The following is a 16,220-nucleotide window of genomic DNA, read 5'->3' as shown; positions in this document are numbered from 1 at the left end:
TTACTATGTGCAAAGCACTGTTCTAAGCACTGGGGAGGTTACAAGGTGATCAGGTTGTCCCACAGGGGGCTCATAGTCTTCATCCCCATTTTACAGATGAGGTAACTGAGGCCCAGAGAAGTGAAGTGACTTGCCCAAAGTCACACAGCTGACAAGTGGCACTGCTGGGATTTGAACCTATGACCTCTGACTCCAAAGCCCATGCTCTTTCCACTGAGCAACGCTGCTTCTCCAACCTAATACCAACCTACTCATTGTATCTCATCTCATGTCTCGCACTGTTGGCCCCTTGATCATCATCATCATAATAATAATAGTACTTTATTAAGTGCTCACTGTGTGTGTGCCCAGCACTGTTCTAAGCACTGGGGTAGATATAAGTCAATCAGGTTGGACACAGCCCCAGTCCCTAATGGGGTTCACACTCTTAATCCCTATTTTTACATATGAGCTGAGGCCCAGAGAAGTTAAGTGACTTGCCCAAGGTCACACAGCAGATAGGTGGCAGAGCCAGGATTAGAACCCACATCCTTTTCACTACCAGGCCCATGATCTATCTAATAAGCCATGCTGCCTCACTTGTTTCCCTCCTGTTTGGAACTCTCCCACCACTCCCTCCCTGTTCAAAGCCCTACTAAAATCACATCTCCTCCAAGAAGCCTTCCCTGACTAGCCTCATTTCCCCAACAAATTTGCCCTCCCTTCTGTGTCACCTATGTACTTGTGTGTGTATTTTTAAGCACTTTGATACGCACCCCACTCCCAGCTCCACAGCACTTATTGTACATATCCTTCCACTCTGCTGTTCTCTGTAATTTATTTTAATGTCTCTCCCAACTAAAATGTAAACTACTGGAGGACAGGAATTGTGTCTACTAACTCTATTGTAGAAGCCCAGAGTACTGTACTCTGCACACAGTTAGCACTCAAATACCATTAATGATTGATGGATTATGGGCTGGTAACTATCACATTTTTCTGAGTACTATGTCAAATTAATAGTTTATCGGTCTAGTTGGCAAAATTGTTTGACTTTTCATTTCTTTTTCTAGGTACTCAGTGAAAGTCACTGCAGCGAATGCTGCTACGGTGCAGGTTTACACTTCTAAGCCGGATGTATTCATCAAGCTACAGGTTCTGGTAAATGAAGAAGAGGTTGCAAGCACTGTTGGAAAAGGTCATGCTGTCATCCCTATGTTTAATTTTAGCTCTAACGAAAAGGTTCTAAGCTGCCAGTGTAAGTGGTTTAATTTTGTATGGGACATTTTGGTTTGGTAGTGATGTAAAGGTTGTAGGTTAAGGTTCTATTTAACTTGCCCTTATGGCTTCAACTACCGTTTTTATGTGGAAGTCTCCCAAATCTTCCTCTCCAGTCCTGACCTCTCTCCTTCACTGGAATCTTGCATTTCTTCCTCCATTCAGGACATTACTACTGGGATGTCCTGCCAGTACCTCAAACTCAATATGTCTGAAACTGAGCTCCTCGTCTTCTCTCCTAAATCCTCCCCTCCCTGCTGATTTTCTGTTCATTATTGAAACCAGCCACCATCCTTCCTGTCTCACAACCTCATATCTTTGGCATTTCTGCAGCGTGGCTCAGTGGAAAGAGCACGGAATTTGGAGTCAGAAGTAATGGGTTCAAATCCCTGCTCCGCCAATTGTCAGCTGTATGGCTTTGGGCAAGTCACTTCACTTCTCTGTGTCTCAGTTACCTCATCCGTACAATGGGAATGAAGACTGTGAGCCCCCCGTGGGACAACCTGATCACCTTGTAACCTCCCCAGCGCTTAGAACTTAATAAATGCCATCATTATTATTATTATGTTCAGTCACTACCGTATTCCACTTCTTTCTGTTTAGTTCCACAATCTACCCTCCCTATCTTTCCAAACTGCCATCACACTGGTCCAAGCACCAATTATTTTCTAAACTCTTCATTATGCTAGTTACTAATGGTGAAATGATTTCATTACAATTCAGAAAAAAGGGTATCATTGCTGCAAAACTACTTACTATATTTCTTTACTTTAAACAGTTTTTGTACCTTGAAGTTTTCACAATGACCAGATTTGTTTCCTTCAGGGTTATCACATTCAAAGCTGTTTGGAATACATGAGAGATTGACTTAAATTATTAGAAAGATTATTAATAACTGGAGAAGTGCTGAGATCCCAATTCACATCTGAGGGAAGAGTAACAAAAGAAGGAAACGATATAAAGGAAGTGGCACAAATAAATTGCCTACTATTCATCAGGGTGACAATCAGCCTCCCCTATGGGAAGAAGCTAACATAACTATCAACTAGAATATCCAAAAAATCCTCATTTCAAGTATGGGAAAATATATAATATATCAACAACTTCAAAAAACCCCTCTAAATGTGATCTTATTATTACTTTTCCTCAAGACGTATTAGAACTTTACCTGTCTTTGGAGGCAATGCTATCCTTACTGTGTCTCTTTTTGTATTTTATGTTTATTATATTTACATTCATTCAATCATATTTATTGTATGCTTACTGTGTGCAGAGCACTGTACTAAGCACTTAATGGTATTTGTTAAGCACTTACTCTATGCCAAGCACCGTTCTGCGCGCTGGGGGAGATATAAGGTAATCACATTGTCCCAGGTGGGGCTCACAGCCTTAATCCCCATTTTACATATGAGGCAACAGATGCACAGAGAAGTGAAGTGGCTTGCCCAAAGTCACACAGCTGACAAGCGGTGGAGCCAGGATTAAAACCCATGATCTCTGACTCCCAAGCCTGGGCTCTTGCCACTGAGCCACGCTTCTTCCATTACCTATTCCAAAATGTAAGCAATTCATACAGTGCTCTGCACACAATAAGTGCCCAATAAATACCAATAAGACAAAAATATTTAAAACATTCCTATTTTAAGTCCAGAATTCATAATCTGTATTCCACATATTTTCAGTCCCTCAGGCTGTGCGCTCCATGTGGTGCAGTGACTGTGCCTGATCTGATTATCAACTCAATGGGATAAGACAAGATAAGACCCCTGCACTTAGAACAGTGCTTTGCACACATTGAGCACTTAACAAATCCTTATTATGACATAAATACAGCCTATTACCTAAAATATTGCCTAATATTAGCTAATGAATTATGTGAAGCTATTATTTTTAGCTTTGGGGTTCATTTATTTGGATAATATAGAAATATAGACCATATTTTAATGACATTAAATTCTGGTATTTTTTTAAATACCTCTATTGGTGCCACAGGACTTCTGAACATCATTTCAAAAATATGTCTTATTTGTTTACATATTTCTTTCATATGTGTTTTATGGTCATTTTAGTATTATTTAAGCACTTATTACATGCCAAGCTCCCAGCTAGGCACTAGTAAAGATAACTAATTGGACACAGGCCCTGACCCCAAAACTGCTTCTTCATATACCCCTGTTTTAAATATGACAAATACTGAGGCCCAGGTAGGTTAAGCAACTTGTCTAATGTCAAAAATGGGCCCGAGGCAGAGCTGCAACTGAACTCCTAATCCCAAGCCTTTCGCATTAGGCCACATGCCCTCCATGAATCTTCATGTGAATTTGTGGATCCTTCATTGTGGTCTTCTTTTTAGGTAGTTATCACCGTAAAAGGCAAGATCATATCATATCTCTTATTTAGCTCTACAATTCCCAGCCAGAAATGGATGATGCTTTTTGCACATAATGACTGCTCACTAGATACTACTGACTAACCTTCCGAATAATAATGTTTAAAATTTAGAGATGATTTTCTGAAAGAAAGCATAAATAAATTATCTGTAGTTCTTGAGGGCCAGGTTGCTAATTAGAATCTAATTTGAATGAGGCTTGTGGGAGAAAATTACTGCAGTAAGTCAATGTTATGACTCATTTCTCTAAGTACATTTTAAATTTTAACTCATGGTGGCAACTTTCCCAGACCTGGTAGGAGGGGAGAGGACTCTCACTACTTTTGAGAATTTACTTAGCAACTGCTACCCCTTGTAGCACCCTCATCAATCTTAATAACTTTCTAAAAAGTAAATCAAAACCACAAATTATGAACAACTCTGCAAAGCGAGTTATATGCACGTCATGTTGCGTGTTGCTCTATGTATTGAATATATAGTATTTTTTTATGCCACTCAATTCATAAATTCATAGAGATAAGATCTATGTTTAAACTATGTAGCTCCTAGTATATTGTAGAAAATTAAATATTTCAAACAATAAGTGTATATAATTCATTTTAACATAGAATGGATGTTTTTCTGTTCATACTAGCAAGCAAACAACAGTTTCTTGGTCATAGTAACTTAAAGAAGGAGCAAGATACACTGAGTATTAAGAAAAAACCAGTTGGGACTCAGAGAACAAGCAAGATGCTATCTAGACCTGGAAGTGTTGTGGAATCTCATTCTGCTCTGGAAGAAGATGGCATCATCCTTCCAACTTTAGATGAAAACACAACAGTTCGACCTCCGGTGAGATTTTTGTAAAATTACTGGACCATTGCTATTAGGCCTTTCTCTCTAATTCCCTTTATTCATAAAAATTTTCACTATATTGATTGAAAATGTTAATCTCCTTACCTTAAAAGTCCCCCATGGAAAGTCTCCATTCTTGAAATAATGTTGACGTAGCAATTCCTTTTAAGATGCTATATATATCCAAGTATTGTGGTTTATAAACTAGAGTCCACCCCTTCCTCATCATCCAAACCGCTATCATGCTGATCCCAGCACTTATATTCAGTCCCGACTACTGCTTTAGCCTCCTCCCTGACCTCCTTGCTTCCTGCCTCTCCCCACTCCACTATTTCACTCTGCTGCTTGGGTCACTTTTCTAAAAAAACAAAAATACCACAAAGTCCACATTTCCCCAATTCTTAAGAAACTCCAGTGGTTGCCCATTCATCAGGCACTTAGTACAGTGCTTTGCACACAGTAAGCGCTCAGTAAATACAATTTATTGAATCTCTGCATCAGACAAAACTCTTTACCATCAACTTTAAGGCAATCAATCAGCTCTCTCACTTCTACCTTACCTCACTGATCTCCTACTTCAACCCTCCAACTCACTTCACTCCTGAAATGCAAACCTAGTCTCATTCAGTCATTCATTCAGTCATATTTATTGAGTGCTTACTGGGTGCAGAGCACTGAGCTAAGCACTTGGAAAGTACAATACAGCAATAGAGTCAATCCCTACCTCTATAATTGGATCAAATCTTTCCCCCCACCAAACTCTGCCCACATTTTCCCTCTGGACTGGAATTCCACACTCCCACCCCATTCATATCCAGAGACCACCACTCTCCCCATCTTCAAAACCCTACTAAAATCGTATCTCCTCCAAGAGGCCTTCCTTGACTAAACCTTCACTTTCCCTCCATTCTGCATTACCTATGCACCTGGATCTACACCCCTTTAAACACTTTGGTTTTCAGCCCTAAAGCAGTTATGTACCTATCAGTTTGTAATTTATTTTAATGTCTGTCTTGCCCTCTAGTATATAAACTCCTGGGGGCAGGGACAGTGTCTAGTGCATAGGCTGGGAGTCAGAAGGACATGGAAGCAAGGGCTTGGGACTCAGAGGATGTGGATTCTAATGCTGGTTTCGCCACTTGTCTGCCGTGTTACCTTGGGCAAGTCACTTAACTTCTCTGTGCCTCAGTTACCTCATCTGTAAGGTAGGGATTAAGACTGTGAGCCCCACATAGGACAACCTGAACACCTTGTAACTACCCCAGTGCTTAAAACAGTCCTTGGTACATAGTAAGCACTTAACAAATACCATTATTATTACTATCATTATTCATCATCATCATCATCATCATCATCAATCGTATTTATTGAGCGCTTACTATGTGCAGAGCACTGTACTAAGCGCTTGGGAAGTACAAATTGGCAACATATAGAGACAGTCCCTACCCAACAGTGGGCTCACAGTCTAAAAGGGGGAGACAGAGAACAAAACCAAACATACTAACAAAATAAAATAAATAGAATAGATATGAACAAGTAAAATAAATAAATAAATAAATAGAGTAATAAATCTGTACAAACATATATACATATATACAGGTGCTGTGGGGAAAGGAATGAGGTAAGATGGGGGGGGATGGAGAGGGGGATGAGGAGGAGAGGAAGGAAGGGGCTCAGTCTGGGGGGAAGGGGCTCAGTCTGGGGTCAGACATGTGGTCAGGTGTCAAGTCATCAGTATAAATAGAAGTAAAGCTAGAAGCACATCACTGACGAAATAAATAGTAAATATGTACAAGTAAAATAGAGTAATAAATCTATTACTCTTCTATTTATTTTATTCATAACCCGACTTCACCTCTTGTATGCTGTGTGACCTTGGACAAGTCACTCAACTTCTCTATGCCTCAGTTACCTCATCTGTAAAATGGGGATTAAGACTGTGAGCCCTATGTGGGTCAGGGACCATGTCCAATCCAATTTTCTTGTATTTATCCCAAAACTTAGTACAAAGCCTGGAACACAGTAAGGTCTTAACAAATATCACAATTATTACTCTACTCTGCTGTACTTACCCAAGGGCTTAGTACAGTGCTCTGCACATAGAAAATGCTAAATTAATACTGGGATTGATTCAAATAGGAGAATGCCCTTGGCTGAACCCTTTCCTAAGTGTGGTGCACCAAAAATCAGAGGAGGAACATAAAACCAATTAACTTTCTCTTGAAGTATTTATTGAAATTCATTCAATCATATTTATTGAGTGCTTATTGTGTGCAGAGCACTGTACTAAGCACTTGATACCACATGCCCCTAAACTGGTCATTAACTGTTAGTGCTATCCAGTATATCCTCCTCTATTTAGGTGGAGCCACCCAGAAATCACTCCAAAATGACAAAGACCTATTGGTTTTTTAAAGAGTTTCATAGAACCCCCTTTCAGTAATCCATTCCCATGTCCAACCCCACTTAGAAAATCTTATATATTAACTCTGGAAGGAAGTCTTGGTATGGAAGTTATAAGTTACTAACAAGTCTGCATCTGTCAGCCTGCTTTCCCTGAGGAATGACAGAAAGATTTGAGATAGAGCTGGCCCAGGATTCCCTAAGGCCCCCTTATCCTCTTCTCCCACTGTCTTCTGCATCACCCTGACTTGCTCCCTCTATTCCTCCCTCCTCCTAGCCCCACAGTACTTATCTGTAATTTATTTTTTATATTGATTTCTGTCTCCCCCCTGTCTAGACAGTAAGCTCGTTGTGGGCAGGGAATGTGTTTATTGCTATATTGTATTCTCCCAAGCACTTAGTATAGTGCTCTGCACACGATAAGCATGCATTAAATACATATGAATGAATGAATGCTTTGGGGAGGAGTGCTCTGGGGGACAATACCAACTCCTCCATGCCAACTCTTTCTGATCACCTTCCCCAGGGCTACCCCTGCCACAGCTCTTCCTCCACCTTATCCCTGCCAACCACACAGCCGTTAGCCTAATTCTTCCTTATTTCTACACAATAAGTACCAATGCTCACATTTGTAAGAATGCAGCCAGAATTATTCTTGCGGGCAGACAACTGGTGTCCTCCAGAATTATGCATCTCACAATTCTGCTAGTACTGGCCGGGTCCCTGTCAAGAGTCCTCATTGTAAATAACCATTAATTCCTTCATTCCATAGTATTTATTGAGCGCTTGTGTGCAGAGCACTGTACTAAGCACTTGGAAAGTACAAATTGACAACATATAGGGATGGTCCCTACCCAACAATGGGCTCATAGTCTAGAAGGGAGAGACAGACAACAAAACAAAACAAGTAGACAGGTGTCAATGCCATCAGAATAAATAGAATTATAGCTATATACACATCATTAATAGAGTAATAAGTATGTACAAATGAAATAGAGTAATAAATATGTACAAATATATACAAGTGCTGAGGGGAGGGGAAGGGGTGGGCAGAGGGAGGGACGGGGTGCAATGGGGAGGGGAGGAGGAGAGGAAAAAGGGGGGTTCAGTCTGGGAAGGCCTCCTGGAGCTCTCAGTAGGGCTTTGAAGGGAGGAAGAGAGCTTGTTTGGCAGATGTGTGGAGGGAGGACATGCCAAGCCAGAGGTAGGATGTGGACCAGGGCTCGACGGGAGGACAGGCAAGAATGAGGCACAGTGAGGAGGTCAGTGGAAAGGGAGTGGAGGGTGCAGGCTGGGCTGTAGAGGGAGAAAAGGGAGGTGAGGTAGGAGGGGGTGAGGTGATGGAGAGCCTTGAAGCCAAGAGTGAGGAATTTTTGCTTAATTCATGTGTTAACAGGCAACCACTGGAGATTTCTGAGGAGGAGAGTGACATGCCCAGAGCATTTCTGTACAAAGATAATCCGGGCGGCAGAGTGAAGTATAGACTGAAGTGGGGAGAGACAGGAGGATGGGAGATCAGAGAGGAGGCGGATGCAGTAATCCATTTGAGATAGGATGAGAGATTGAACCAACAAGGTAGCAGTTTGGATGGAGAGGAAAGGGCGGATCTTGGCGATGTTGTTGAGGTGAGACCGGCAGGTTTTGGTGACAGATTGGATGTGTAGGGTGAATGAAAGAGCGGAGTCAAGGATGACACCAAGGGTGCGGGCTTGTGAGACAGGAAGGATGGTAGTGCTGTCTACAGTGACGGGAAAGTCAGGGAGAGGACAGGGTTTGGGAGGGAAGATAAGGAGCTCAGTCTTGGACATGTTGAGTTTTAGGTGGCGGGCAGACATCCAGATGGAGATGTCCTGAAGGCAGGAAGAGAGAACAGGGGCAGAGATGTAGATTTGGGTGTCATCAGCGTAGAGATGATAGTTGAAGCCGTGGGAGCGAATGAGTTCACCAAGGGAGTGAGTATAGATGGAGTACAGAAGGGGACCAAGAACTGACCCTTGAGGAACCCCTAGAGTAAGAGGATGAGAGGGGGAGGAGGAGCCTGTGAAGGAAACTGAGAATGAACAGCCAAAGTGATGAGGAGAACCAGAAGAGGACGGAATCTGTGAAGCCAAGATTGGATAGTGTGTTGAGGAGAAGGGGGTGGTCCACAGTGTCAGAGGCAGCTGAGAGGTTGAGGAGGATTAGGATAGAGTAGGAGCCATTGGATTTGGCAAGAATGTCATTGGTGACCTTTGAGAGAGCAGTTTCGGTGAAGGGTAGAGGACAGAAGCCAGATTGGAGTGGGTCTAGGATTTTGGAAAGGAAGAGTAGGCGGGAGATAGGGTGATAACTAAAACAAGCAGTGGGGTCAAGAGAGGGGTTTTTTTTAGGATGGGGGAGATGTGGGCATGTTTGAAGGCAGAGGGGAAGGAACCAGTGGAGAGTGAGCAGTTGAAGATGGAAGTTACGGGGGGGAGGAGGGAAGGGGAACCATTGGAAGGCTTATAAGAATAGTGATTTAGAACCATATGTTCATTCTAATTACTCATGCACCATTACTCTTTAGTCTGTTCTCTAAATGACAATACCGGTGATCCCTCAGGACCATGCTTTTTAACTCATTATCCAAAAAGTATCTTTTTGGAACTTCTTTTTACCTGCTATCAGGGACACCTGAATCCAAATGTCAAAAATATCAGTTTGCTGTCAATGGGATATTTTGAAGACTTTTTGTGTACTAGCATGAAGTTACAATATGACCACATTGTATGAATATATATTACATGAGCATAATATGACTACACTAACAGTGCTTTTGATTTTGTAGATTTACAAGTACATTATACAAACTTTGGTGTTGAATAACAGTTGGCCACTCACTGAAAGTCAGTTGACATTTGTTCAAGCATTGAAAGATTTGGATAAAAGTGAAATGCGAGGTATGTTTAATGAATAGTACATAGTTATTTGCACATTATTTTTACAGCATAATCAAAATGACCCAAACAGAACAATTATTTAAGAATTTATGTATAAACACCTTAGTAATCATGTTTATATGGACACTCAAAATATTTTGATATATTATGTTATATGATATGTTTGATATGTTATCAATATGTTATTATGCTGATCACAGCACTTACTTCTCAACTTGACTACTGCATCAACCTTCTTGCTGGCCTCCCTGCCTTCTGTTTCCCCCGCACATCCATGCTTCATTTGACTGCCTAGATAATTTTTCTAAAATTTAAATTCAGGTCCATGTTTCCCAGCTCCTCAAAAACCTCCAGAGATTGTCCATCCACCTCAGCATCGAACTGAAACTTCTTACTATCAATGAATCAGTGGTATTTGTGTGGCTCAGTGGAAAGACCACGGGCTTTGGAGTCAGAGGTCATGTGTTCAAATCTCAGCTCTGCCACTTAACTGTTGGACTTTGGGCAAGTCACTTAACTTCTCTGTGCCTCAGTTCTCTCATCTGTAAAATGGGGATTAAGACCGTGAGTCCCCCGTGGGACAACCTGATCATCTTGTAACCTCCCCAGTGCTTTGCACATACTAAGTGCTTAATAAATGCTATCATTTTTATTATTATATGCAAAGCACTGTACTAAGCACTTGAGCACCATACTAAGCATTTGACTATCTGCTTTAAACTCAATCAGCTCTTCCCCTCCTACCTTAACATACTGATCTACTACAACCTAATCCACACACTTAACTCTTCTAACACCAGTAGTACCTCGAGCTTGTCTGACCTGCCACTAACCCTCTGCCCACATCCTCCCTCTGGCCTGTAATTCCCTCAACTTTCATATCCAACAGACCATTATTCTCCCCATGTTAAAATCCTCCAAAAAGCCCATCTCCTCCAAGAGACCTTCCCTGATTTCCCCTCATTTCCCCTACCTGCTCATCTCTCTACATCACCTATGCATTTAGATTTGTACAACTTACTTTAGCACTTGATATACATTCCACCCCCATCCCCTTAGTACTTACGTACATACCAATCAGTGATTGGAATTGAGCACTTATTGTCTGCAGAGCACTGTTATGCACTTGGGAGAGTACAATATGATGGAGTTGGGAGACCCAAGGCAGCAATAAAAACAGTGAGGTCTCCCTTCTAGGACCCAGGAAATATTGGAGCTTTAGAACGAAGACATTAGTTAAAATAGTAGTTATAAAATGGGGGGCAGAGAGGGAGATAGGAGGGCAAGTTCTGACCAAGGAGAGGAAGGGCAGGAAAGCCAAAAGCTGAGGGTATCAGAGGGGCTGAGCTGAGGATGCTTCCCTGGTTAACTCACAATCGTGAAGACTTGCATGGCAGGAGCAGCATGGCCTAGTGGAAAGAGCACAGGCCTGGGAGCCAGAGGACCTTGATTTTAATCCTAGATCTGCCACCTGCTTGCTGTATGTACTTGGACAAGTTACTTAACTTCTCTGGGCTTGTTTCCTCATCTGTGAAATGGGAATTCAGTAACTGTCATACCTCCTACTTAGACTGTGAACCCTTTGAGGGACAGGAATGGTGTCCTATTTTGGCACAAAGTAAGTGCCATCATTATTAGTAATAATCACTTGATCAGTGACTCCCACCATGCTGACATGGTCCCCATTATACTCCATGTCCTCTGAGATCGTCCAATATAACGCTACTGAACTGATGAACATCTTGCACCTGTTGCTGATCCCCTCTAACCCGTTGCTCTTATCTATTGCTCTGTCTTTTGTTCTTTTCGTATCCCAACATGGGCAGGGAATCTGTCTGTTATATTGTGGTATTGTACTCCCCCAAGTGCTTAGTACAATACTCTGCACACAGTAAGCACTCATTAAATATGACTGACTAACTGTCCCTTGTTCCCAATACTCCTGTCCCATTGTTCATGCCTCTCCCCCACTGAAATTCTATCTGCTGTCAATTTCACCACATCTTCCTTCAAAGACCTCTGAAAAAGTTGCCTCCAGTCCTTTCACCTTCCATCTCATCAGTTACACTTCACATCAAATAGAAATAATTGGCTTCAAGGCTCTCCACCGTCTCCCCACCATACTTATCTGATCTATTCTCCACTGTTCCACAATTCACAGTGTTCATTATATTCTCCACTATTCCACAATTCACAGTGTTCATTCTATTCTCCAGTATTCCATAATTCAGTGTTCATTCCTCTTAAACCAACTTCCTAGCTAGGTCTCGTTCTTGTCTCTCTGGCCTCTGTGCCCTCACTGAATCTATTTGCCCAGTTCATAACTCCCTCCCTCTCCACATCATTGATCACAGTTTTCCTCACATTCAAATCTCTCCTTAAAGCCTAACTCCTCCAACAAGTTTTCCCTGATGAATTTCACAGCACACTTGAGAATATTAACCCTTCAGCTAACTCTAGCACTTAGTAACTTATTCACACCCTCCTTAGCACTTTATAATATACTCAATCATTAGAGAAGCAGCGTGGCTCAGTGGAAAGAGCCCGGGCGTGGGAGTCCGAGGTCATGGGTTCAAATCCGGGCTCTGCCAATTGTCAGCTGTGTGACTCTGGGCAAGTCACTTAACTTCTCTGGGCCTCAGTTGCCTCACCTGTAAAGTGGGGATTAAGACTGTGAGCCTCACGTGGGACCACTTGATTACCTTGTATGTACCCCAGCGCTTAGAACAGTGCTTTGCACATAGTAAGCGCTTAATAAATGCCATCATTATTATTATTATTATTATTCTCTGGGCCTCAGTGACCTCATCTGTAAAGTGGGGATGAAGACTGTGAGCCCCCTGGGGGACAACCTGATCACCTTGTAACCTCCCCAGCACTTAGAACAGTGCTTTGCACATAGTAAGCTTTACAGAGAAGCAGCGTGGCTCAGTGGAAAGAGCCTGGGCTTTGGAGTCAGAGGTCATGGGTTCAAATCCCTGCTCCACCAATTGTCAGCTGTGTGACTTTGGGCAAGTCACTTCACTTCTCTGGGCCTCAGTTCCCTCATCTGTAAAATTGGGATGAAGACTGTGAGCCCCCCGTGGGACAACCCGATCACCTTGTAGCCTCCCCAGCGCTTAGAACAGTGCTTTGCACATAGTAAGCGCTTAATAAATGCCATGATTATTATTATTATTATCATCTATTCAGACCCTTTCTAGCTGTAAATACTTTTATGTTTGTCTACCCTTTAGAGTGTAAACTCCTTGTGGGTAGGGAGTGTGTCACTTCTTCATACTGAACCTCCCAAGTGTTTAGTCCAGTGTAGTGCACCAAGTGGGCACTCCGACGCTGCTACTACTACTTCTAACTATTATTATGACTACTACAACTTTGTGGTGTTGGTCACATATCAGTCTTTTCAACCATGGTTGTAACACATGGTAACGATCTTATCATCAGTAGCATCACCTTCTAAAACGAAGGGCATTTTTCTGTAGGGATTATATATAGAATATGATGTGATATATTTTATTAAGCCGCATGGCATAATGGAGAGAACAGGAGCCTGGGAGTCAGAAGGTCATGAGTTCTAATCCTAGCTCTGCCACTTGTCTGCTGATGGCCGTGGGCAAGTCACTTCACTTCTCTGTGTGCCTCAGTTACCTCACTGTAACATGGGGATTAAGACTGTAAACCCCATGTGGGACAGGAACTGTGTCCAACCCAATTTACTTGTAACCTGTAACCACCCCAGCATTTAGTGCCTGGCACATAGTAAGTGCTTAACAAAAAAGACAATTATTATTATTATAAATGGTCAAATGAAGCAGAAGACTGAGTGAATATTTGTTAATTCATATAAACTCTCTGTCCCATTAGAATATAAGCTCCGTAAGGGCAAGGGTGGAATATTTGTATATGTTTCCCAAGAACCGACAACCTTATTTTGCACCCAAGTGCTCAATAAGGGCTGCTGCTGAGGAAAGAGGAAGATTGGGGAGGTGGCATGGAGGTAGAAGGGAATACTGCTGTTGTCATGGTTACATTTGATCACTAAAAGCCTGCTTCAAGTATGAGGGTAGCTGTGAAGATTCTTTTTCCTTTTGTCAGCTACTTGTCTGCTGTGTGACCTTGGGCAAGTCATTTCACATCTCTGGGCCTCAGTTCCCTCATCTGGGAAATGAGGTTTGAGACTGTGAGCTCCACGTGGGATAGGGACTCTATCCAATTCAATTCGTTGTATCCACCCCAGCACTTAATACAGTGCCTGGCACATAGTAAGCGATCAACAAATACCATAATCATTACTTTTTAGGTGCTTAGGCAGTAGACTGGGGCTAGTTTTTTTGTTTTGGTTTTTTTTAACAGAGGCTGCTTTAGTTAAGCCAGCACAAGGTAACTATAGAAACGGCCTTAGTGGGTTAACTGAGAAATCTTGTTCAGAAGGATAGCCCATCTGTTACTGATACCTGGTCCCTGTCTGCTTCACAGGAATGTTGTGAGAAAAATTGATATATCTGGAAATAAATGTTAAGCTTTTGCAGTTTAAGTACAGGGCCTTATTATTAGACTTCATAGCCAAACTCTCCTTTCTTTTAATCCTGAGGGCATAAACAGATTTTACAGTTGGCTTTCAGGAGGATTAAATAAACAGAGATATTGGCCCCTGCCCACTAGAAATTAAGGGGGGGGGGAAAGAATGGAAGTGCTTGAATAATAATAATAATAATCTTGGTATTTGTTAAGCGCTTACTATGCACAATGCACTGTTCTAAGCCCTGGGGAGGATACAAGGTGATCAGGTTGTCCCATGTGAGGCTCAATCTTAATCCCCATTTTACAGATGAGGTAACTGAGGCACAGAGAAGTTAAGTGACTTGCTCAAAGTCACACAGCTGACAAGCAGCGTCGCTGGAATTTGAACCCATGACCTCTGACTCCCAAGCCCGTGCTCTTTCCTCTGAGCCACGCTGCTTCTCTGTGTGCAGAGTTGTTCACTTCTCCAAAAGGTCTATCATTTGATCATTTATCGGAGCACATTCTAACTGGTACACAATACAGGAGCCGTTCCCAAAATAGAATGGTTTTTAATATGTTTTTTCTCACTAAAGAACCCAGGCCTGGGAATCAGACAACCTGGGTTTTAACCCATGCTCTGCTATTTGTCTGTTATGTGACCTTAGGCAAGTCACTTAAAATTGTAAGCTCACTGTAGGCAGGGAACGTATCTACCACCTCTGTTATATTTTACTCTCCCAAGAGCATAGTACAGTACTCTGTACTCAGTAATTGATCAATAAATATGATTAACTGATTAACAGAACTTCTCTGTGCCTGTTTCCACATCTGCAAAAATGGGGATTCAATACCTCTTCTCCCACTTTCTTAGACTATGAGCTCTGTGTGGGACAGGGCCTAAATTTGACCAGATTATCTGTTATTTACCACAGTGCATACTTGGTGCATACTAAGCACATAGCAAATACTACAGTGATTATTACAGTGCTCTGTGCTCAATAAATACTATTGACTGATTCTTAAAAGAGAATGGTGTGAAGGAAAAAGCTACTCTAATATTAAGATAAAAAGATCTTTCGTCAATTATAAAATGGGGATTCAATACCTGTTCTCCCTCCTAGACTGTGATCCCCAAGTGGGACAGGGACTGTGTCCAAACTGATTAACCTGTAGCTATCCCAGCACTTAGAACAGTACTTGACAGCAGTGTGGCTCAGGGGAAAGAGCCAGGGCTTGGGAGTCAGAGGTCACGGGTTCTAATCCCGGCTCTGCCACTTGTCAGCTGTGTGGCCTTTGGCAAGTCACTTCACTTCTCTGGACCTCAGTTACCTCATCTGTAAAATGGGCATTAAGACTATGAGCCCCACGTGGGACATCCTAATTACCTCGTATCTCCCCCAGCGCTTAGAACAATGCTTGGCACATAGTAAGGGCTTAAATACCATCATTATTATTATTACTATTAAATACCAAAAAAACCCAACCAAGAGCAACTTTTGAATTTCTTACTGTAGTTACTGTAGCTACCTAGGCACCTTAAAGCTGTAGCAAGCAAAAGAAGTGCAAACCTTTGATTAAAATAACAAGGGCTGTGAAAACCCACTTCATGATAAAATTATTGTTTGGCATAAGAGAGTATTTAGTATCCTCAGTGTAAAGGATTCCAAGGAAGAGGGACCGGATTCAGGTTAGCTTACTGCTTGCTGCTCCTGGGGTATTCTGGCATATTATGTGCAGAGTGCTCAGGAATATGGAAGGAAAAGAGGGGAATGCTCCAAAATTCCCTAAAGAATTCATAGATAGTAAACAGTAGCCCTCCATAATATGTATGTTATTCTCCTACCGACGTGAAGACAATGACAATGAATAACCTGGAAAATTCCTACAACAAATCTTTAGCCTACTGTTGGTCC

At 42.0% G+C, this 16,220-nt stretch overlaps 1 protein-coding gene across 1 annotated transcript in view; it reads left to right on the top strand.

Moving 5' to 3' along the window:
* The window catches only part of ADGB (androglobin), a 178,836-nt gene that overhangs the window by 128,326 nt on the left and 34,290 nt on the right, over window positions 1-16,220 (top strand). Inside the window, exons 27-29 of the mRNA XM_038768913.1 lie at window positions 1,053-1,237; window positions 4,281-4,480; window positions 9,693-9,804. Of these exons, the coding sequence (XP_038624841.1) occupies window positions 1,053-1,237; window positions 4,281-4,480; window positions 9,693-9,804 (497 nt within the window). The remainder of the gene's footprint in view (window positions 1-1,052; window positions 1,238-4,280; window positions 4,481-9,692; window positions 9,805-16,220) is intronic.

The sequence above is a fragment of the Tachyglossus aculeatus genome, chromosome 2 (assembly GCF_015852505.1).
Source record: "Tachyglossus aculeatus isolate mTacAcu1 chromosome 2, mTacAcu1.pri, whole genome shotgun sequence".
NCBI classification, from domain to species: domain Eukaryota; kingdom Metazoa; phylum Chordata; class Mammalia; order Monotremata; family Tachyglossidae; genus Tachyglossus; species Tachyglossus aculeatus.
The sequence above is the reverse complement of the archived record's forward strand: the minus strand, read 5'-3'. Positions and strand labels throughout refer to the sequence as shown.